Raw genomic sequence first — 26,073 nt, forward strand, 5'->3', positions numbered from 1 at the left:
TTTCTTTTTTTTAATATCACTCTCTTATTTTAAAAGTGTTTAGAAGGGTCTAACTTTTAAAATAAGAGGTCACTAATATTTCCACTTCGGAAGCGTCTATCTTTCAAACAATTGATTTTGACGAAAAATGGTTTTAGGGACCTTGATATTTTTTTAATCCTATCCATAAATACCCATAATGGAGAAATTAGCTTAAAAGGAAATATTTCTTTTAATTATTTCCATGAACGGAGTGCCTCCCTTTAATTTTTAAATTTAAGGGACCTTGATATCTTTTTTTAATCCTATCCATAAATACCCATAATGGAGAAATTAGCTTAAAAGGAAATATTTCTTTTAATTATTTCCATGAATGGAGTGCCTCCCTTTAATTTTTAAATTTATAATTTTTTATTCGAATAGCGGTTACCAGATTACAATCAACCCACAAAGTTTTAACTATGTAGACCCAACAGTTTCGGAAATAAATGGCTTTGACATACAGACGGACGGACGGACAGACATGACGAATCTATATGGGTTTCGTTTTTTGCCATTTGGCTACTGAACCCTAACAAATGGGCAGTGATCATCTTTGTATATGTTGTTATTGTTTAAGATTTTTTCTTTTTATTGAAAATTATAAAACCTGAATTGAAAAATAATCTACGGTGTCTTTGATCTAGTGGTTCTAAGAATGTTTGTTACCCAAGCTTAGAACCGCTATTATTATCAAAATAAAGCGGTATTTGGAAATAAGTTTATGTACGAACCGCACGGACGTAGACGGATCATTAGTTCAGGATTGGATAAATATCTCGTACAAAATGTTTGTGAAACAAATCAAATAACTCTCCCGCCTTGGGTGCGATAAAGGGGACTGTGCGACTATTACTGATTAAAAACCATTCCGTTCATAACGTAACCCAGCTTCAAGTAAGAGTGACCCGCAGACCAGCCCGCATGGTTGTCCGAAGCTCTGGGTTGAACAAACGCCCTCCTTGCCCCATCGGTGGTAGTCTGGTAACTCTTTATCTGGTTCTAGTCGGGCGGCAAGCTTACTCGCCGTTTAGAGCCCCGCACTTACGATGGCCGGATATCATAACGTGATTCCCAACGATCTCCCGCGACGCGACGGCTTGGGCATAAGAAGGTTCGTTTCCCCACGCGCCCCGGCTCCTGCTTAGCTAGCGCGGCTAATTCGCAGAAGTAAGAAGTAACTAAGATGCAGGGGCACAATGCCACCGTATGCTCCACTGTGACATCCGGGTGATCTTCGAATTAAGTAACGACACCCTGGCGTTTTCTCCCGTACAATTACATAGGTATTTCCAGAAATTTCCAGTAGGTGAGGACGCCATGACGTCTCTCAAGCCACTCTTCAAGGACGGAACTTACCGCTGTGATGAGAGCGAGCTTATTGATATCAACGTAAAAGACCATTCTATTATTTATGTCTAACTATTAGTTATGCTACAATTACTACATTTTCATTTAAAAATATGTAGTAACGTCGTGCCAGTACAAACTAGACCACATTATTAGTACCAGAGTAATATTCCGGAAATCACAGAAGAATGGGAACTATATGCTTATTACCGCAACTCTCTATATCTTAAACTACTGAACTTATTCGAGTGAAATACCGTAAAACGATACTTATCCTAGAAATATTACAGGAACAGGAACTACGCGTAAAAATCTCGGCACTGTTTATCATTAAACCACTGTTATACTTACCTGTTTTATGGAATTTTGGTACAATAATGGTTTGCGACCCAGAAAAGGACGCAGAATAGTGTTATTCACTGAAAACTTTGGGAAAAACCGGGATTGGGTTGGGATTGTTAATTTTGCAACCACTAAAATGAATTGATTTCACAATAAATATAACTTGGCACTCATTCGATTTTGATGACAATTGTTACAGTCGTATAATATTCCTTGGAAAATACTAATTCAAAAACCCAAATTTTGCATTATTCTACGCGGATGAAGTCGCGGGTAACTGCTAGTCATCTATAAATGTTACAATTTTATTATAACATTTGCCTAATTTCATCACAATGTGTGTAGTCGTTTTGGATACGAACAACAGATACATTTAGAAATAATAACAATGAAGTGCTCAAACATTGAACCGTTTGTATGGAATTTGTTCGATACAAGTTTAACGAGTTTAAGTGACTCAACTAAAGCCTGATAGCCGATAGGAAACGTTTCATACCCAGTCACGAACTGTGAGCAATTGACTTCTTGGCCAGCGACGGAGGTTCCATTCATCTCACACAATATAAGAAAAGACGTAATCATGTCTAGAGAGGAATCACGTTCAACGAGCGACAACGCCGGAATTCCGTCTAGCCCGACATCCCCTGTAGTCTCCGTTGTAGATAATTTTCTTTACAAAAAGAAACGGATTTCTTGCTTACGGTTTTTATAAATTAGGGTCGGCGCATTTTATCACGTTTTCCAATTTTCCTCCAAACGTGTACGAAATATTAGTCAGTTATTTTCAATTAAATAATTCTTTGTTTTCTATAGGCGTACACATCTTAATCCTTTGTAGTTTCATTTAAAACGCATTGTTTTTACGCAACGCTTAGTTTGACCTGTAACAAGTACTATGGACATGTTATTCATACATTTTTCAACGAATTTTATTTATAAAATCCGACTTAAACTAACTAACTGAAATAAAACCGTTATATTTTTTTTTGTTTCAATATGGCCGTTTAGTACCAATTGGTGGTAAAACGATCACGTAGGTTACGCTAAAAGTTCTATATCGCCCGTTACCTATCAAAAATAGAATCAGTAAACGCTACAAAACAAAAGTACTATATCGGCTTATTTTTTATACTGAAACACTACACTGGGTGCCTAAAATGAACGTGGGTATCCCATGTGTTAATCCCCAGCCAGTGGCCTCTATAGCCTATTTCATATTGGTATGATAAAATAACAAATATAACTGTAAAAATATATTGAATACCAGTAAAAATCGGTTTGAAACAGTGATACTGAAAGTATTCAGCGTAAAGATATTAAAGATAATTTTTTGAAACTTTTTATAACATAATGTAACGAAGGTATGCTCTTTGAATTTGCAGGATTCTATTACTAATATTTAAGTCTATATTTTATTCAACATAATTAGCACAATTCTTAAAAAGTTTTTGAATAATTGGAGCTCTAATAGTTCGAAACTTCATCTGCAGTGGATGATTTCATGAGTAAAGTACACATGAAACTAAAATTTTCAAACCTTAGTTATTACCGGCGCTTATTATAACTTGACTGAAAGTAGCAGAAAATGCAGATAAACTATAAGATGTTCATTATTCACTATTTAAATAGCCTAAATCTACTGTTGAATCTTTCTCAAGCTTCCGAGATAAGCTTGAGTCGTTACGGAGTAAGACATTTAAAGATAAAGAAAAAGTTTTAGATTCGAATTCGGCAGATGTTGCAAAAAGACATTTCGAAAGTTAGTGCAGTTCACGATGAACGTGAATGCCCCAAGTCCACCCGCTTGACTCCAAACAAGGAAAGAGTTTACATAGCTCCGAATAAAAATAAAACTTTCCTTAAAAGAACAGAATTGAGAAAATGATTGTATTGGTCAACCGTGATTAGTATTAGTGATTTCAGTTAATATAAATAATCGAACATATATACATAATAATAGCACATGTACATGTATTTTAAAATTTCTCCTCTGAACTAAAAAATACCAACAAATAAAATGCAAATAAACAGTTGATATTAAAAAGATCCGAATTTTCGTGCCATTTCTTCAATGACATTCAACGCGACGAGATACATCAAATTATTTATGCTCAACTATTTATTTACTGCGTGCTATATTATATTTTTCTGCAAATATTTTATTCATAACAGAATTTTTCAAATGACGCGACTGCATAGTCCCTACATTATAACTAACAAAGAGTAAGCGGTTTAAAGCTGCTAAGTTGCGTCATTTAACGAATGCGTGCTCCACAAGAGGCGGCCCATATATTAATGACAAATGACTGCATCTTGCTTAGAAACAATGAAACTGTCAACGAAATGACAACGTTAGGCTGCCTACCACCGCCCGGAGCGGAGCGAACAAAATCTATCCACTAAAGAAGAGCGGAGATTTTGTGCAATCCTATTGGTTAATACTTCTCCCTTTTTAGACAGTGGATAGTGGCAGAATAACGTGAAGTATACATTTTTCAAATGACGCAACGTCCACGGTTTTTTTTTGAGGAGGGAAATCATCCATCGTCTTCTCCCGCCTTGAGCGAAGCGGGAGGGAGTGTTAGACTCTTACTGACTAAAAACCACCCCGTTCCTACTTCTGCTTTTCGAGCCGGGGCCCCGGTAAACCCGTTAGGTAGTCCGCAGTTCCATAATGTGAAGCATGCATTCGTAAAATGACGCAACGTGCACAGCGTCCTTTAAGAGTTAGTATAAGAATTTTAAAAATTACATAGTTCATTGTTTATTGGAAGATTTGATGATCTCCTAAGTGTAAATAATGATTTATTTACTACACATATTAAATAATAGCTTACGTTGTTACATTATACTCATAATATGATAGGTAAGTCTTACACAAACGGTAAAATTTCGTGGTGTTAAATAGGAAAGTAGGCTTATGACGCGATATGAAATTGCAATGAGGCGACACTCTTGCCGAGGGTGAGCGAGTCTCAACAAATCCTACGATAACGCCTTCATTACCCACACGTCAACCCTCTTCTCCGTGCGTCTTCGTCACCGCTTCAATCTTTTCGCGGATATTACTCTTAAATTATGACAAAAGCTTCAGTTTGGGAGCTGCATAATGAATCCCTACTAGTGATGAATGGATCACATCATTCATCATCATTTTCCATTGACATTTTGATTAAAATAATCGTGTAGATGACGAACACTTTGCTGAGTGTTTGTTTTATTTATTCTAATTCTTGATGTTTTAGTGTATTCTAGTTAAATGTGTAATATGTTTACATACATAGGTATTTGTATAAACTCTGGTGAGTTTATGGACGAAAGCTGGTGCATTGCTTTTGTCCGCAATTTCGTCCACGTAAAGTAGACTTTAGGTAAAGATGTTTTTGTTCCAATTTCATAAAATTTATATGTACAGGTATGTTTTCTAGGTTTATTACCTATACTAATGCGTCCGTTAGTTGTTGAAATTAACGTAAGCAAATATTTTTTTCTTGTTTTATACTCTTTTTTATTTTCACAGCACCTTACTTTTGTATTTTATCAAAGACATTTAACGCCCAACCACACAATTTTATTACCGTACATGTGTAGATTAAAGTAGAAATGAGTTGAGGGATAATCCAACGCACTTAATCAACGGTATATTTATATTTTGTCCTCAATTTCCCACTAAAACATAATGCCACCGATAGTTTACTTACAACGCGACACTATAAGCACATCACTGTTTTTGTTTCATCTCACATAGAATGGAAACTAAACTTTGAGTGCTTACAATATGTTCACTTTACTTTAAATATATTATGTTTATGTTAAATTGTGTTATGAACCCTATCGGCTTGACATCGCGTTTCTGTGATGCGGATAAGCCCCATCTCCTTGTTATAGTAATTAAAATGTGACGATGATATGAAATACCCAAATTTTAAAGAAAACTCAATAATAAATTGATGTTGATTACGAAATATCGGAAACATTTCGAATAGTAATAGCTTTCACGCTAGAGATAGCATGGCGACAAAACTGCAGAAAAAGAGGAAATTACGATTTTATTTCTGTACGCAAAATTAGAACACACATTAGCTAGTTTTAGTATGCGGTATTGATTCAAGTTATCACTCCATGAAATACTTTGTAGGTACTAATTAATGACCAACCTGTATATTAAGTCCTCGCATACACATAAGTACATATAAATATTTTTATTCGAAACTAAAACCGTAATTATTAAACGGTTGGCAATAAAGATAAAACGTTTAATATCAGTTGATCCACTTCAGAAAAAAATTCTCGAAATTTCACGTATCTTATTTTCAGTTTAACAGTACAACTACCTGTAGATTAAACTAATATTGGTTTCTCGGAGTTCAGCAGCTGATCATTTAGCCACTGCACCGGCGGCAGCGTCAAATGAAATCATCCTTTGAAGCATTTTACCTGCAATATCTAGGCGGTGTTTACATAAATCTTGAAACTCATAAATCAAGTAACGATGTTTACCCCAAACGTAGCAATAAACTTAAAATAAAAGGTCAAATAAAACCTAAGAATAGTATGATCTAGAGTTATATGATATACTAGAAACTCCCACAGAGGTTGTAAATAAAACTGATTAAAATTCTCGTAACAATACACCTTTTATCACGTTAAATTCGGATAAAGACGAAATACATACAAATGCAATTGCAGCATAATTGTAATAAATTTCATTCAGTGACACTAAAAAACTTGTGTAAAAATTATTCTAAACAAAAAAAGGCGTTTATAGGTAAAATTATTTGGAAACCTTTTTTATTTTAAAACTTTGGTACTTACATAATTGAAATGTAAAAAAGGCGCGTATTCTTCCATTAAATTATTTGGGAAAATATGGTTTCCTTAGCTTGAAGCGGTGGCGCGCGGTAGAGCGGCGATCTGTGATTTGTTTGTCTAACCATGTAATGAAATCTCAAAAATACATTGGCCTACCTTACTAAGAAAACTGACAAAAATGCTTTAAATACTACAATTTCTTTAATCTTCGTAGGTTTACTGCGCCTGCAGCAGTTGTACCAAAGCCTGCAACCTGGAAAAGCGTCATTCCGCATAACAAATGTGAAGAGAGTGTCCAATGCATCTGATGTCGTGGAATTTCTGCGTACTATTGAAAAACTGGACCGTTGGAGCAATAAATATGTGGTTCTTGATTCCACCACTCAACTTGCTAAAGCTGCACTAATTATGCACGTACGGGATGTGCACCTTGGCCGTAGAAACTATCATTACTTCCTAAGCGGACTGGTGAGTAATCCCCAGGCTCATTGTTGGAAAGCTAATCGTGAAATTTTAAGATCCCGACTTTGCATGTTTATGTAACAATAAGCGAAGTTGCAAAGTAACTGAGATTACTTTCAGCAAAATCAGACTCGAACTTCTTCATTTGTGAGAGAAGAACTACGAATATACTATTTTCGTACACCGTTTTTTTAGTTGTTTGCTGCCCGTGTAGTTCTTTTTTCATTATTTCTCGTATATCGTTGGTGTATTGACAAATATACAAAGTCACATACAGTCCCTAGTCATTGGACGCACCCTCATTTTTTATTTAAATTAAGAAACATATTACTGTTATGTATTTTTATCACACTTTGGAACGAGCGCCTAGCTTCACTGACAGACAGACTGACGGACAATTCAATTTGACGTTTCAAAAGTGCCTAATTTAGGATTAATTGAAATAAATGCTTTGACTTTGACTTTGACTTTATTTAGGCTATTTATTATATTTTTGTGTTTTTTTTAAATATGGAATCACAGTGTTAATCGATTCTAAACTGCACCTTATAAAACTGAAAAGTTTCTTTGTTCAAACGAGCTAATCTTCAGAACTAATGCTTCTAATTGAAAAGTATCATTCCATTTATCGACGAGAGTTACAATATAAGCTTTAAAACATCAAACTACGACCAACAGAAGCCGAGCAATGGTGTTACCGCACGGGAGAAGCTAGTCATATTTTTTTTATAAACCGTAATCTGTTCTAATCGTATTTAGCTTCGCTCGTCGCCTATTAGACGCAGCATGATGTTTTACAGCATACAGCCTTCTACAATAACTGAACTATACAAAACAAAAAGAATTTTACAATTTGAACCAGTAGTTCCGAAGATTAGCACGTTTAAACAAAACAAAGTAATTAATTTTATAATAATAAGTATAGACATAAAAATTAACTAATACTGTAATTCCATAATTGAAAAATTAATACAATTCCAAAATATACAATAAACCTCAATAAAAACATATAACATATGCTTAAAAAGGTAAATGTACTGAATGTAAACAGTATGAACTCATCTAAATGTAATAAAAAGTAAAAACGAGAGTGCGTCTAATCATGTGGCCAGGGATTGTACACATGACACCCAAACCCGAAATAGCAATTTGTGGATCATTATTTTCCTTAAGTACGTATAATATACATGGTGTGATAAACCTAAGCTTTGACTTTGCTTTAAATAAAAAACAAGGGTTTGTATTAAAAATGTAAATAGTTAAGAATGGACAGATTTCATTAATTTTAGTTACTATAACGAAATAATGAATTAATATAATGGTACAGGTTATGGACGACAGATGGGAGAAGGAAGTTACTGAATACGGAGCTATCAACATCACAGGATTCCGTCTACTGGATTTTTCCCGAAAAGTTGTCCGTGACTTTATTGACGCCTGGAAGAGAGAGACAATTTCTGTAAGTTCTATTCTTTATGTTGAAATTAAATATAATATTATTAATTCACAATAATGCATTAATTCTATATTACCGTAAAAATAAGTAGGGTTTTCCTTCCCGACGCTATAACTCCAGAACGCACGAACCGATTTGCACGGTTTTGCATTCGTTGGAAAGGTCTCGAGCTTCGTGAGGTTTTAGCAAAGAAAATTCAGGAAAAAATCAAGTGAAAAGCAGGAAAACAGGGAAAATCATTCGTGGCAAAATGGAGTTCGCCGAATTTGTTAGTTTGATTTTTTATAAATTTATCATTTGAATAAAAAAAAAATAAGAAGCATTATAGTTAAAAAAAAATAGTAAATGCAATAAAGAAGATAAGATTTTAGCACATTCATAAAAGCATACATGGGCGAGCGTATGAGAAAATATCAAGATAGAAATTTTCGCAATTTTTCTTTTCAGTTACCGTACGCCGCTCAAAATGACATCATCCCTGTACCTTTGAAAGTCTTTTTATGTCATAAGTTTATTAGAGCAGGTGTTGCACTAATAAACGAGCTTATGATTCAATTTTTAGTTTTACTTCTTTGATTTTACGTCGCCTTGTTAATTGAGTCCCAATTGCGATATCTGAGCACATGTACTTATTTTTGCATTAGTAACTTTACTAACTGGTCTCGTTACAATAATCAAGCAATGTTTTATTTAATAACATTTAAGTTTATATTAAAATTACTTTGGTCACATCTATAATCAGGACGCTTACTTTTAAAACCAATCTCAATACCAATTCAATCTCAATAGTAATTCATGTCAAAACTATACAACCCCAATCATAGCTGTTAAAATAGCATTCAGAGTACGGAATATAAAGTCAAACGCAATACCATTTAGTTCATTCAATATCCACGCAATACGAATGCAATGCTGGTGTACAGTGCTAGTGTTGCAATTCAAGAGTATGAAATTCACAATATCAATGTCGATCGATCGTAATTGGTTTTAAGAGTAAGCACCAAGGTGTAACAATAGACTCAACCCGTTTATATGGGAATCATAACATAACGGAGCCAACAGTGTGTTTCATTCACAATCTTTCTTGTTCTTTTCTATCTAACTTTTGGGGAAAGGTGATTTTAATTTAAAATATTTATTAATTAAAACTAGGTATGCAAAATTAATTGTTATGTTATCGGCTTACTCTCGTAACTTTTTGACTGAGTTGTCTGAGACGTTGATTATGAGCTCTAACATGACTTGAAACTAGTCGAGTTTCTCGGCTGACAGTTAAGCGAGAAAGCCGAAAACATAATATTAATTTCTTGTTAAATAGGGGTTCTGACAGAATTGTGGCAAATTAAATAATTTCCGATGTCGGCTATGCCTATGTAATGTCGTTGCAGTTGCTTGTAGCATTTGCTGTAAAAAAATATTTAAAAAAATTCTAACTATATGTTTTGTTGCAGGCGCAAGCTGCTCTTACTTATGACGCAGTGCAGGTATTAATTGATGCCATACTTCGACTGGTAAAAAAGAAGCCTGAATTTGTACGAGCGACCATGCGCCGCGCGAATTCAAATAGTACGAACAAATCTATGGACTGTAACCCGAAAAACAAATTCATACCTTTTGAGCACGGCGAGAAGATATCTCGGATGATAAGAAAAGTAAGTACTGAGTCTACTTTTGGTGCATATATCATAGTACAATACTGCCAATCAATATAATAAACCATTCATTACGCTGTATTTCACATAAAATCAGAGCTTATACAGCACTATACAGCTGCATATAACTGTGAAAATAATACGTATAATAATATTGTTATGCAATTGTAATAAACCTCTATTCTCTGGAGTAATTTGACATTCCCTGTTGCTCATGCGAATGGTTGGCATCAATTCATATATTATATTCAATTATGATTCCGTGCGAATGTTTCGATATTCATGCGTTTTGCATTTTCGTGGTGTACGTAGCGTCATTATGATTTATGAATATAAAAATGAGTAAAATAACATTTACATTAATATACATAGAGGATTATCTATCAGATACCTGTGGATTATGATAAGAAACTGACATTTATGTAATCGTAATCGAAATACATATATGGTTTTGTCAGTTTAATGAAAATAATGTAAATTTTATTTAAACATAAAAAATAAATAAAAGGCTTATCAACGTTAAATCGCTTACTGCTAAACTTATTACGAATATGGATAAGAACAAGCGATAGAAAAATTACATTTCGCTTATAGGACAAGTATACTTCTCCTTTGTACGAACATAAATTGTAAAAGGAAGTCTCGAGTTGCGGCGGTTGCCGTTATACATTGCTCTGAGCAGGGAGCTGGGAGTGTAGCTTTATTCCTTCAGTCAAACGTGGCGCCGGCAACGCGTCGGCAGGTGGCATGCGGTGCACACTTACCCCACGTCAAAATACATGACTGCCTGTGACATATTATCTTTAATGTTTTATAACACAAATCTTATGGACATGGTCCCCATTGTGTTACGAGCAAATGTTGGAACCAAATTTTAATTGAGCTGAATTATAAAGAACGCAGGTGTTGAATACGGTTCATGTTTTATTTTAGGGTGCTCAGTGGGTGGGTGAAGGTTCACATACTGACGATTAATTAGGTTTCGTTGGGTGACGCGTAATTAACCCTCGCATTCGCTAACTGCCTCGATTCGCCTCACGCGGGATATACGAATCCCTTTGCACTTTTCGACTTTCCTTGTGGAAAATGTACTATAGCACCAATAATCATGGGAACTTGTTTTAAAAATGACGATATTAAAGTGAAGCAAAAGAGTATCAATATCTTGTTTTAGACGGAGATTGTGGGAATAACGGGCAACATACGTTTCAATGACGTAGGACACCGCAAGAACTTCACTCTTCAAGTTATGGAACTGACCGAAGACGGTGACATGATTAAGGTAAGATGATATTCTGTCTGCCTATTATACATTTACTATCATAACAAATATAACTATAGATATTAATGGTGGTACAAAACTTTCGTTACGATAAAAAATGTTTTCGAAAGTCGTCTCGTATAGATATTGCTTATTTAACGAGATTGTTTCCGAAAGTCATAAATAAGTACTCGATCTCACCCCACCAAAGTATAAATATGATTTTTTATTACCTAAAAATATAGAAGAGTATTTGAAGTGAAATATATGTGTTTTAGGTTTTGCAAATAACAAATAACTCGATTGATTTTTATTGAATTTTAGTAATGTATTACTTCGGTGAAAGATACGATTTGAATGTTTAATATACGTAAATATAATAAAAAAATATCATCAATGTTTCTTATTATAGCTTTACTTTGTATAAACCAAAAAGACATGAAACTTAACACTTTTCATCATTGCTTGTTAACATAAACAAACAGATAGCAACTTGGTCTGACAATAGAGGATTCGTACCTGTCAAACCTAAGAGGAGGGCGCCTAGCTTCATTGGAACCTATGATCGCAATAAGACGTATATTGTGACCACCATCGAGGAGCCACCCTACATCATACGCAACGACCCCGAAGACCCAGAATACGACCCCGACGAACCATTCACTGGATTTTGCGCCGAGCTCACAAAAATGCTTGCCGAAAAAATGGAAATCAACTGTAAGTAGGGCGTCCAATCATCTCTTAAATACTTAGCGCTGGATCACAATCTAGCCCGTGATATTGAGATTAAGACTCTTCTTGCGACTCATTAAGACGTAATTTAATTTAAACTTAAAAGCTCTAAGGTTTTTGTAATTCTTTTGTGGATTTCGTTACGTCTGCTGACTTTTGTTCGTATATTCACGAAGTATAGTCGCGAACTAAATCCATACTAAAAGATTTTCTTTTTTCATAACTATGATGGGTTCAGAAATTCATATCGAAGGCTTCAATACAATTTACACCGACAAATTGCGCGTTTGGACGCAGGATATTTGAAGGCGCAACCCAGGAAGTTTATTTTGCACAATGCCTCAAGGCACGGTCTATATACAGATTGATTTATTGCTGAGTCTGTTTACATCGGCCAGAATAAATCTTCACCTGTAGACTTAGTGATAAGTGATGTACAATTTTATTATTTCAATATTGTCCAAATACTCTAAACGGGTAACGGTACCAGAGAAACCATATTGTCACAGTTAATTACCTTCCTTAGCGCGACCAAAAATAATTGTATCTTTGATAGACTGAAACTAATTTATTACATTACGGAAACGCAGACAAAGTTGCGGGCAGAAGCTAGTCAGCATAATCCACATCTTAAGTTGAAGTTATTATAATGTGCTACAAACACCATTCGATGCTGTACTTTTCTTTTTACGAGACTAGAATATCAGAAAAAAATATATTTTGTTTTTAAAATATTTACCGTACAGACTGCTAACGAAATTAAAAATGTTCGGTTTCAGCATTGAAAGCAAACAGTATTTTACATTAGTTAATTATTATTGGACAAATAATTTAAAAGCAATCACTGTGAAATAGTGGCTATCCATGTGGTGTGGGTTTTGGAAGGGTGAATAGCAAAGTAATATCATTGATTGCTTATAATTATACTGAACCCTAATGTAATTTATGGAAATGGATAATCTGTACAATAGAGAAGAACATTTACGCTTATTTTATCTACAAATCAGCTTAGTCTTAAGTGGTAACTAGTCAGACCTACAAAAAGGATTTATTTATTCCGTGATAGTGATATCTGCATTGAATTAACCAGACTTTGTTTTTCAGATGAAATCAAGATTGTGAGGGATGGAAAGTATGGCAGTGAAAATCCTACATCACCTGGCGGCTGGGACGGAGTGGTGGGCGAGCTTTTGAGAAAGGTACTGTGGGTCCTATAAAATACTACTAATTATAATCACTAATGATTCTATGACTAAAATAGTATATGCGTTAATTGCTACCTATTTATCCTATTTACGAAAATATTATATGTGTTTTACACAACACAGTAAAATGACCATTAATTAAAAACACAATTCAATGTATCTCTCCGATTGGATGTATTTAAAGTTGTCAAAGTTTTAATCAAAGAGGTATTACTGTACGGTATTAAAGTGTCATAATTTTAATATTCGACGTAAATTTTACTCTGTTTTGCGAGAAAAATGTGTCAATGCTTATTCAAAGTTTAAAATGCGCCGTTTTTCCGTTGCCACAATCCATGGTGCGACAGTAACACGCTTTAACATTTTGTACAATTCCACGTATTGGATCTGTAGGATTACCTTCCTTTAAAATTACTATTATTGGACGATACAATGCTTTTAAAACATAACATTCAGAACCGCAATTTGACACAATACAGTTACTGGAAAAGGGGATCATTGCCCAGTCTTAATAAAAAAAATTTCGCCTTCTGGTCATTACCCATGTAGTTCCAAGTAGTTCCAAAATTCACCTAAAGGTATAGGTAACATATAAATCACATGAAATTATATTGTTACAATATACCCAGATAATAACGTTAGTCGCAAACTATTCGAATTCTCAACATCTCGCTTACAATAACTTGTTTATTCATCCCAACTGAATGGAAAATATCTGCACCGGACGACTAAATTGGAAAAATATCTCAAGTTTTGTACTCGTACTTATTAGTGCTTATACGGTCTTACAATTGGTTCTTTGCATATCAAAGCCGGCTTTATTATCGACATGCCTTGGCTTGGGTATAGGATGACTCACGTGCACAAGATAATATCGAGTCTAATAATTCTTCAGTATCTTTTGACTGGAATTCTTTATAATTCAACGAATACATATAAAGTTAATGTATATTATAATTATGTTTATAACAAAAAACTGATTCTGAAAGGCAAAGCAATATTAACTTGAGGTTATGTGGAGATTCTCTTAATTAACAAAATCTATAGAGTTCCTGGTATGCCACTAATTAAGTGCACACAGTTGATTTACAAATACATTTCTACTCAAATGTGATATCGGGAACTAAGTAATATCGATATTACTAACAATATATTACTAATGATAGTGATATTACTAGTAATATCGAGTGGAATTATATAAGTACTGCGTGCAGTGTACATGTTTTAAATAAATCATATTTTGTTTAGCGTCTTATTTAATCGTCTGAGTCTGAATCTTTTAGGCGAGTAACGAATCTTGCTGAACTAAACTCAACAACAATCAACTTTACCTAGGAATTTAGTACTAATTACTTCCTATTCTTGTCAAAGTCTAAATTTTGTAAATAGCTGAGGGCCACGACCAATATTGACGTTGGTTAGATGTCAAACTAGAATTGAGTCCGGTGGGGTTTGCTTTGATTTAAACCCGGACTTAAAGTTACCTCTAGCCCGTCGAAATAATTGAACCAACTTTTACTTTACAAACATAAGGCAAGTTTTTACGATGAGGCTTCAGAAAAGTGGTCAAAGTAGTCCCCATCTTGGTTTCGAAAGAAAATAAAGTTTCATTTTTGTTTTGCGTTTTTTTTTTTAATAAACTTCTTAGCTTGATACGAAGATTAAGTTCATAATTTTATCTATTTATCGAGATATAGGTACAGTTAGGCATAGATGTAGTTTACCTGATTAATGTTTATAGTGCATCGCAATCCAAGTCTATTATTTTAATCATAGGTACGTACAATAACTGTGATTTTTATGTAGATACCTTCAAGAATTTTCATGGAATCGCATACCAAAGTTAATTATTCTTAGTCGAATACCATAAAAGGACTCCTGGCTGTTTCTCGCTTTGTGGATAGTTTCAAATTTCAGAAGTCAGGTGAATAGCCACAGGAATTGTCGTGATTGTTCTGCAAAATATAAGTATAGGTAGGTTGTGTGTATATATAGGTCTAAAATTTTATAAGTATGTATAGGTACTACGTCGATCCTAGCCACATATTATAGAACAATGCACTTTACGCGAATAGTCCGGAGTAAACAGCAAAACGTGTTTGTTATAGGTATTGGTTAGACATACAAAAGTACGGTAACTAAAATGTTATGGTATCGTGACGAAATATAATCAAACAGTTTATCGCCTACAAATTGCATAACAATGAGTTTAATTTTCTATGAGTCACTGTTATAATCCGTGGAGAGTATGGACCGAGAATAGGTTGGCGTCGTTATCTGGTAGCCAGTGAGCAATAAATATCTTTGTAAAATCCCGATGTCCCTACAGCGTTATTCCAAAGCCTGTTATTGCCAGTCCTCGGTACACCGTGAACTCCAATTTGTGAAATCAAATTAAATCGTTCGTATCTAAAATATGTTTCATTACAGGGTGAGAAGCAAATATTTTGCACGTGGTTTATACTCATTTTAATTATTATTTTACATTAATAAAATTAATACTTTTGTACTTTACTGTTACATGATTGAGGGCAGATTTTTGTAAAATGCCTTTGTCTTTTATTTTTCTTACTCTCTCGAGTATAGCAGACTCGGTTCTGGTGTCACAATGGCTCGGAGGTTAGGCGCCCGCCTCTTATGCCTGAGAGTTTCGGGTTCAAAACCTAACAAGTACCAATGTTTCTTTTTTGAGTAATATAACGAAAAAAGTATGTAGGTACCTACATACTTTCTTAATGTAAATCTAATTTCAATTTAAACTATGTATTATTAAAAACACATAGGAAAATCAGTATACTACGCTGACGCTTCTTAGGCAAATAATGTAGGAAAGCTGGACAATGCATTTTTAATAAACCCTATAGACAAAAACTACTGAATGGGCTTAGTGAAAATTGACCGGGATTAACGCTGTGATAACTTTTTATCCGGGTAAAATGGGCAAAGCCGCAGGCGGACCGCCGGTGATTAATATGAATTGATTTGACAGTAGCAGATTTTCTTTCTACTAATGCGCGAATCTTGGATTGTACCTAATATGTTCATCTATAGTGCGTACCTACCTATAACCTACTTACTCGTATCGATGACCAAACTCTTAGAAACTCAAATGTTATTAAACGGTAGGGTTACAAATTATTTTACAAAAATGGCAGCATCATAGCAAAATATTTTACCTATATATTTTATCTTATGTTACATTATTATCAAAGAACTTACTTCTGTAGTGTGAATGACCTTTGAACGTGAGGTACTACCAAATCCTGTTATGAAAATGTACCTACATTCTCGGAATTTTAAATTGATCGGAACGTGTAACATGTAGAGAGTGTCTATAGGTACTTAGACGACAGTAAAAACGAGAACTATTTTGCTTTTAAAAATGTTAATGTTGTACTTATAACGACATTCAATTGGCTAAGTTCCAATGGGTGAGAGAATTTGCAGTACAAGCATTGAGTAACCTGTTCACCAAATAATTCACTGGTTCTGATGATGAAATGTCGTTTTGTACCGTTTGACTATTGTTGAAAATCTCTCAAAGGCACACGGAAACTGTTAAGCGCAGCCATTTTAGATGGAAACAGGCGACCCAAACATTGCACGTCATTGTCAGTATCGCTTGATTGTACTGATATTACAATGATCATTTCATGTCTTTGTGGGGTTTAGTTACAACACGTTTGAAGCTCCGGCCGCTTTTGGGCGAAATTGCGACGGTTTTTAACTACGCAATTTTGGTGAAACAAGAAACCGAATATAAGCTACAGCATTGAAGGTTTAGTCCCGCGATAGATTTGAACACAATAAAATGTTTCACGATTAAATACCATCAGGGTTTCCGCACCATAGTGCGAAAGTGGTAGTTGTTATAAAGAATTACTTACTTATGAGATCTCCAACAAAAATGTAGCACCGAGTATTGTATACCTACCAAAATTTTAATCTCGTCTCTCAAAATATAGAAAAACAGATCAATTTTCGCAATATCAAATAAGCCTTTGAACCGTCGGACTTTTCTCACGGCCGTGGTATATGCAGTTAAGCTACTGACAGAGAAGTTAAATGGCGACTAAATTGCAACTTTCAACCATAATCCCCCCACATATTATTTCGTCAACTGACTGGCTTTATTTTCAATTTCCATAATATCGCTTTGAACTGTTGTCAAAGGCCGATTAGTGTTTTAACATAACATTCTAACACTTTATTTCTATATAGGTATAAACTGGTATTAATGTCCTTTGATGCAAGTGATAGCACACATGTTTCAATGTTTTTGTAATCACCCCTGTCAAAGGGAGCAAAGGTGTCAAAGTTTGTATCAATGTGTTTCAAATCTACTTGAAACTCCGTATTAACGTCCATCTGCGTAATTAATGAGGTACGAGTTCTTGTTTCTGCAGTTCATCAGATTTCTAATTAAAAGGGGTAAATATTTGCAGGGATCCTTTTCTTCCAACTTGACATGTTAGGTACCAGACTTTCGTACAATTAACTAATAATATATTTTCATAATTTACGAGTAGGTACGTAATTCTATGAAAATGTTGAATAAAAAAATGACACAAATAGTAACATTTTAACATACCAAAAATTACTTTTTTGTTTACTAGATGCTTTATTTTATTACTTAACATAACTATACAATATTAAATATGATTAAAATATCACCATAAACTAAACTTTTAATTAATATCTTTTCGATATACTATCTTTACTACTACTACTACTCACTTACTACTTTTAGATATCTATCTATAGGTATTCTAATGTCATTTGAATTTCAGGAGGCGGACATTGCCATCGCTCCACTGACTGTGACTTTGGAACGCGAATCGGTCATTGATTTTAGCAGACCATTCCTATCTTTCGATCTTAAACCTAATAAAAATACGGAAAACACTACCAGTGCTATATTTAGCTTCCTTCAACCACTTTCGATGGAAATATGGGTAAGGAAAATTGTCCGTGCGATTATCAAGCACGTGTGACTAATGAAACGATGATACCAATCGACGTAAATTAATTCGCTTCCAGATTTCGATCCTCTGCAGCCTTTTCGCAGTAAGCGTGGTGTTATTCATCGTATCTCGATTCTCGCCTTACGAGTGGCGTGTTGTCTCTTTCACTGATTCTCACTCTGACCATTCCGATGTTTCTACTACAAAGGTAACATAAAAACATTTAATGTTAATATTAACATAATAGAATACACAAACGTTTGTATTAACTTACACACAATATTCCAGACCACCGTGGTGAACGAATTCAGTTTTTGGAATTCTATGTGGTTCTCGCTTGGCTCCTTTATGCAGCAAGGCAGCGACATTAACCCCAGGTCAGTGCATATTTTAATATTTGATTGTCTAAAGTAAATTACTACGTATGCTGATATTTATGTTTTATACTTTATAAAAAACTTGTTATAAAATCTAATGAATAATTAAATGAATGTTCATCACGTTTTAGAATAATCTGCTGTAGATTAAGAACTATTTAGAACAGACACTAATGAAACGAGTATTTTAGGTCAATTTCGGGAAGGATTGTGGGCTGCGTGTGGTGGTTTTTCGCATTGATCGTGATTTCATCATACACAGCTAACCTAGCTTCATATTTGACTCTGTCTCGTATTGCGGAACCAGGTGCATCTTACACTAAACTGGCTACGTGCCCCGAGGTAACTCTATTATATGTACTTTTCACAATTGCACTTTAATTATTTTAATCTTAGAAGTAAATGTAGCATTTTTCTAAGAAAGTTGGTGAATAAAGAGTGAAGTGTGTATTATTTTTTAAACGTATTTTAAAAAATAGTATAGGAAAGGGTGGTAAAATCCGTTCGATGTTTCAGGACACTATTGACGTACCGAAAGTTGTACCAACACCAACTGAATCTCCCGAAAAGGTTACGGACGAGCATGGTTGGCTTGCCTATATTATGGATCGCCCAACTGCGGCGCCTGAGGAAGACAAACCATGTGAAATGGTAGTTTCCCTGACTCACTCTGGATACAAGGACTTTGCTGTTGGTATCCCTAAGGGATCCCAGCTGCGGTAAGCATTTTAATATTTCTTTAACTCATGCGACACTTACTCCAGTGCGAAATGTGCTCGCGATATTTGTATAGCGAATGATTTGCGAATTAATCTTTCTTAAGTTCTTCAAAGCGCTTAAGAGTGTTTTCATTTGAGAGTGTTTTATAGGGACGGCGTAAATATGGCATTGCAATCACTGAAAGAGGAAGGTGCCATTCCGAGACTGGTGCGCAAATGGTTTACCAAATCTGAGTGTGATCATTCTGACAATGTAAGTGACTGACAACTGATTGTATCCACTTTTCATTAGGCTTGTTTTATTTTTCAAAATACATTTTTTTAATTATTGTATGGTAAGTTGTCTAGTATTATGGTATTAACTGTAAAAATTTTCAGGAAAAAGGATCCGAGCTGACTTTGAGCCAAGTGGCTGGCTTGTTCTACGTTTTGGTTGGAGGTCTGTCTCTGGCTATGGGTGTTGCCTTGATTGAGTTCTGCCGACATGGTCGCTCAGAAGCTGCTCGTGCCAATGTGCCGCTACGCGATGCTCTGCGCGCTAAGACTCACCTCGGCAACACTGAACGTAAGGGGCAATCTCAACGCAGTGCACAACGTGAAAACGAACGTCTTGGATGGAACGGTGGAGCTTTCGGAAGCGTAAGTATTTATTAGTTTTCCTTTGTATTTCTCAACATTCTAAGCATTCATATCTTACTTAGCATACCGATGCAGTGGCGACGTCGCGTACGCGAGACGTTATCTCTCAACCACAACATTTGAGACTGACGTATATTTTAATTTCTCCCTATAGCAGTACTACAGCCCGGCCAACCAGATCGGCCAGGAGGAGACGGCGCTGCATACTAGCTTCACACAAGTCTGATCCGCAGCCCGGGAGGCGACGACTTCGATTCGTCGGCCGTCCCACTCCCGGAAGATGTCCAGTTCAGTCGAGCTCTATCAACTATAAACAACCTGGCATCCCTCTGACAACCGATTACCTGCATTGACCACGGACCTAATGGCTTTTGCCCCTATACTACAGCGGATTCGAATACTGAACGAATTGGCTTTTACTGGACTGACTATCACTGATTTGATGAAATCATTGGAAAACCCCCGATTGGGTGATAATTATGTAAATAAATTTAGATAAAATTTTTAAAGTATAATAACTTTAACGCAAATTTTCTCTTTTTACGTTTTGATGTGTAAGCTAAACGAACGACACTAATCTATATTTTCATTTTCATTTCATTCTTAATATTAGGAAAAAGACTTGTAAGGAAGGGAAACGTTGGATCTCTTTTTATGTATGTTATATTAGATTGTAACGTGTCGTATGTTTAAGTGAATTTTACGCCATCGTTGTTCACTGAACTAAGGCCACACGCGATTCCTAAGGGAGCATTTAAAGTAATTTAAACGAAATTTTTATCTAACTAACGCATTTACCGAAACATTACCCCTCCCCACCCAAATATATATAACGTAAAATTTTACTTAAACATCATTATTAAATATGAATTATGTTGGCAATTTAGTTGTTAAAAAAAGCCTGGCGTATTTTACAAAGTAGATGAATATCAGGGTCTTATAATTACGTGTTTAGTAAGTAAAACTTTTTTAATTAGGTGACATAATTTAAAATCCTGTAATTCTAAAAGTTATACCAGGTAGTTAGATAAAGATAAACGTTAATTATGGCTAAGTTACCGCTGTGAGGGCGCGGCGCCGGCGGTACTCCAGTTGTTGAAATTAACGACTACGTTTGACTGCAGAGCGCCTAAATATTCGCGAGTTACGGCGATACGTGTTTGATTGTCAGTGCGACCGATCGTACATACGTCGCCGTAGGGCTGCAGCTGCGGCCCCAGCGTGTACTGGCGTGCGTGGCAGCCAAAATTAAATTGTAAAAACGGATTGTTACTAGCCCAATCTGTTATTTCTATACACAAAATCTCACACTGACTAACATGTCAGTGTAAATATCGATCGTCAGTAAAACACTTATTTTACTGTTAACGTTAGTAAAAGGATAAACAGATGGGTAAAAAGAGAAGACGGACTGATAAAACTATCTTTATAATTCTATTGACTAAAATGTAAAAACCTTTAGGGCAGGTCAATTTTACTTGCATAGGTATAATGATATGCCAGGGATGAACAACGTTCACAGAGGTTGCTAACTATACTGGAGCATTATATCGTCGACTGTTAATTGTGTCCATCTCTGGGAGTACTACATTATTGATGTATTACATTAGCAGTTAGTTATTTAGTAGTTACAGTGATCACATGAAGATGTTTGCATATACAATGATCCGATAACACGGTAAACGCTTTTGTATGGCACGTGCTCGGTACATTTTGTGCAACATAATTATACACACGTAATCAGAAACAACACCCACTTTACAAGTGTTCACTGTAACTTTATATTTTAGAAGTATACTATAAGCACATGTAACCATAGGTTTAAAATCAATAATAATAAATATATTAAATAAAACGTGTATCAGAACTTCAATATAAAAAGTAGTTTCAAAATTGACGTCTATATCACATACAGTTTTTATTAAGATTTACCTTAAATATAATCCAATTAATAAAAAGTAGGCTAAATTTCTGTGTCTTAATGTGTAATTGAGTAGATGAAAGCACATTACAATCTGATTCCTCCAAATAAATCAGTTATTTTATCTATTTTATTTACTACTTTATTATATATAACTATGAATATATTACTTCTCGACTCTATAAATTATAACTTACTACAACCAATTGATCAGTTAACTATTTACTCTTAATTTTATATGTATTTATATATTGATATACATTTTATAGTAAATGTTGTTACCTATAAATTAAGATGAATAAATTATTAATGCCAAAGGCACTATAAAATCATATCAAAATTATAAGTGACAGTCAAACTATTAGGAAATTCATTATTGGTTTGTTTTTATAATTAAATTTAAGCAAAAATTATTGGTATGTAGCTTGTTAAATTAATTACGCTTCCGTCCTAAAGCTATTTTGATAATTTAAAAATACCGTTAGCTATTAATTAAGCTTGGCCTCTAATTTTTTTTTATTTATCTTTTGGCACCTGCCGAATTCTAGTTTTTAAATTTTGTGCCAAAAGTATCAGCAATGAAAGGGGATTGGATATAAAGGGAGAATGATAAAATTCACTATTACTATAAAACAAATAATGTAAAATCTGCGGTGAAATCCGTCCGTCTGGTTGAAAGGCTGAACATTACTACGGAAGCGATTTACGGCGCTTAATTTCAATTGGATATTATTGACAGAACTCCGCTACATTTGGCCACCAATATTCATTTTGCAAATTAACTGTACTGAGCCAGTCAGACGTCACTCAAATTCATTTGCAATTAACAAAATTACAACAACATTTGCAATCACTTTTTTGTATATAAAATATTGCCATTTTAACATAATTGCATCTTTATACATATACATATTCTACTTATTCCTAATATTTATATTAAAGAATTCTTCAAATGACTGATTTACATAATCGTTTCACGGACGTAGTCTAGATATAAGAGCGTATTTCAATAATTATATTATATTAATCATTAATAATAAATGTAATCGATTATTATCTAATTAATTGTATATCTGCGATGAATCAAGCAGACACTAGTAATAATTTTGAAGACTAATGACCGGTTACTTGTATCACTTACTGTCACAAAAAATATTGAAAGAAACCTATTAACAATATTATGTATTTACTCGTTAAAATCAGAAGTTAAAGAGAAACCATAACATCGCGTTGCGACGACGCATCGTAAAAATTGCATTATACGACGACGATGCTAATTATCAGTTTTGTACGGTAGTTTCATTTGTACGATCAGACATTGCAAATTTTTGGGATGCGTCGTCGCAACGCGGTGTTCTATCCTCTCCTTAACACTCTTGTAATCTGTAGTGTGATGTCATTATTCGATAATTACTGTGAAATCAATTCAATATATTATCTATTACAACTTGTCTAAATCACATCAGTATACCAATGTTACGAGAACAGTTTAGTCACCAATAACTGTACTTTACGACACAACACAGGTAGCCTTTTAATACCTAAGCGTGAATTTAGGTACCTATTACCACATATTTACACAATATTGTCGTAACACTACTACTTGTATGTGATGGATCTATGTATATGTTTGTTATAATAAACCATAATAAAGTAATCGAAAAAATACAATATTTTTGTTTCATTTCTATGTTCTGAATTAGGCACCCGAGTAAATATACATCTATTAAGTTTACATATACACGTACCTTACCTACTCATTTAGTGGTAATTTCATCATATTTGGGTTGTGAAAGACAAAATTCAAAAATATTACAATTAGGACTTTCTTCGGAGACTAGAAATTTCTCCGTTAGCATATTATCAAAAGTTGACAAAACCACAGACATAAATCAGACAATGTCATCTAAAACTGTTTTATTAGTCCTCATCCAAATAAATTATTTCATACAAGTGTCTCAATAATCACATGGATCACCTCATGGTGAGCAAAGTAATCGACTAGGATTATGAATACCGGCAACGCCAAAGAAGTTGCAAGTTCGTAGTCATTTCTCCGTTAACATATCAAAAGTTGACAAAACCACAGATTTAAATCAGACAATGTTATCTAAAACCGTTTTATTAGTCCTCAACAAATTATTACATACAAGTGTCTCAATAATCACATGGATCACCTCATGGTGAGCAAAGTAATCGACTAGGATTATGAATACCGGCAACGCCAAAGAAGTTGCAAGTTCGTCATTCCTTGGGGATGAGTTCATTGGGTCTTCGAGGACCTCATTTAGATAGTAAAAAATACAAGAGTGTTGTTTCACAGTTTTTTATAAACCATAGTGTTACTCCAACCAAGTCAGCAAGAGAAGACCTGCCCAAAGTCGCTATTTCACGCGGATGAAATCGCAGGCAAAAACCAGTATTAAGCCTCATCTCCACTAGGAACATTTGTCGAGCGACATGTGTCCCCAGAGACATCGGGTGATGTCAGACGATGTTGGGCGACGTTGAACGACATCGCCGCGACATTGTTGACTGTGCGACAAGGAACAGTCTCAACAATGACGCGGTGATGAGACGACACGAGGCAATTTATTAATACACGTAAATAAGGTTTATTAGACTTAGCCGTTGGTCGAGTGGATGCAAGTGCGACTGCCGGATAAGTAATCTCGGGTTCGATTCCCGGGACAGGCAAAGAGTTATTAGATTTTTTTCGGTTTTTCGAAAATTCCTTAATAGTAGGGAAGAATTGGAGTTCATTAAAGATTAAACTACCATTACTTAAAGAGATGTTGGCTGCAATTTCCTGGCGCCCGGTGGTGACGACATTGAAACTCTCAGTTTAAAGGGTTTACATTTATTAAAGAACACTGCTGACTAATCTCTATGAAATATGTCCTCTCTTAAGGTGAGTTTACAACCCACGGAAAATGTGTTGAGCTTATCATAAACGTGCGATCGACCCATTAACGCATCATCGGAGAGGTTCAATGTTTATTTTAAAAAAACGTTGTACAGACAAACAAACGAGCAAACAAACAAACAGGCAAACGAGCAGACGAGTCACCTGGTGGTAAGCGATCAGCGCTGCCCATGAACACCCGCAACACCAGAAGTGTAACAGCTGCGTGGCCGGCCTTTTAAAAAGGAATACGCTCTTTACTATTCAAGGTTTCCATAAACGCATAAATTCATTTTAAATATTCAAGAAGCTTAAACTTACTTATTTTACAAAAACTGAAGCTTCAGAAGTGTGAAGAAACAAATACAAATACTAGACACAATATTTAAGTGTGGGTTTATAATACATTTCTCACAAATAGTATCTAGTGCACGATACCAGAGGATTAACACCGTTTATATTTCAAATACATTTCTCAGAATTACTATGATGTGTGTTCAGAGAAAAGCAAGTGTTATTACGCAGAAAATGTTATAATACTCTTTTATTTGAACGTCATAATAAAATGTTTTATAAATAAAATACTTTGCTTTCGATGCTGCATTTTTGCAGAACATAGGATCTTTGAGTTTGGGGTTTTAGACGGTATACGAATAGCTGAAGCCAAATAGGTAGAGGCCCATTAATTACCATATCACACGAAATAAAAAAAAAAAAATTAATTGTGTTTTTGAATTCCGCACTTCTAGAACTACTTTGAAAAGCAATATGATGAAAGAAGCAACGTAGTATTCGTTAGTGCAAGGTTTGCATAAAAATCTAGAAGAAAAAATAAACAGCCTTAATGTAGAGCAAGAGAAAAAGGATGCTACAAATCTTCCGTTTGATTTAACTTTGAAAGAATTCAAAGTACTAGCGTACTTATTTGCAAACAGTAAACAAAATTAAATACCCTTCCGCATGATGCTGCCAAATTGCAGGAGTATCGATTGCGTTTATTTAGGATCGTTAGCATTCAATAAACAGACTGTTAAACTAACTTTAATATACATATTATTATCTTAAACAAATAATGATAATTATAATTAATTATTATGTTATCGGCTTACTCACGTCACTGTTTGACGAGGAACTCGACTAGTTTCAAGCCATGCTAGAGGCCCATATTCATGAGCAGCATTCCGCGACACACGACGTGGCGATTGTCGCGCTGCTACTATTAGCCGATAACATAATAATTAATTTAGTATGTCTCACG

At 34.7% G+C, this 26,073-nt stretch overlaps 1 protein-coding gene across 1 annotated transcript in view; it reads left to right on the forward strand.

The window, feature by feature from the left end:
* The window catches only part of LOC118262131 (glutamate receptor 1), a 119,620-nt gene extending 96,039 nt beyond the window's left edge, over positions 1-23,581 (forward strand). Inside the window, exons 5-18 of the mRNA XM_035573280.2 lie at positions 6,737-6,990; positions 8,312-8,443; positions 9,892-10,092; positions 11,267-11,374; positions 11,839-12,070; positions 13,190-13,284; positions 18,081-18,245; positions 18,331-18,462; positions 18,543-18,631; positions 18,823-18,973; positions 19,148-19,350; positions 19,501-19,603; positions 19,729-19,989; positions 20,144-23,581. Coding sequence (XP_035429173.2) covers positions 6,737-6,990; positions 8,312-8,443; positions 9,892-10,092; positions 11,267-11,374; positions 11,839-12,070; positions 13,190-13,284; positions 18,081-18,245; positions 18,331-18,462; positions 18,543-18,631; positions 18,823-18,973; positions 19,148-19,350; positions 19,501-19,603; positions 19,729-19,989; positions 20,144-20,215 — 2,198 coding nt within the window. The 3' untranslated portion in view covers positions 20,216-23,581. The remainder of the gene's footprint in view (positions 1-6,736; positions 6,991-8,311; positions 8,444-9,891; positions 10,093-11,266; positions 11,375-11,838; positions 12,071-13,189; positions 13,285-18,080; positions 18,246-18,330; positions 18,463-18,542; positions 18,632-18,822; positions 18,974-19,147; positions 19,351-19,500; positions 19,604-19,728; positions 19,990-20,143) is intronic.
* The last annotated feature ends 2,492 nt before the right edge of the window (positions 23,582-26,073 follow it).

This window comes from Spodoptera frugiperda, chromosome 25 (assembly GCF_023101765.2).
Source record: "Spodoptera frugiperda isolate SF20-4 chromosome 25, AGI-APGP_CSIRO_Sfru_2.0, whole genome shotgun sequence".
NCBI classification, from domain to species: domain Eukaryota; kingdom Metazoa; phylum Arthropoda; class Insecta; order Lepidoptera; family Noctuidae; genus Spodoptera; species Spodoptera frugiperda.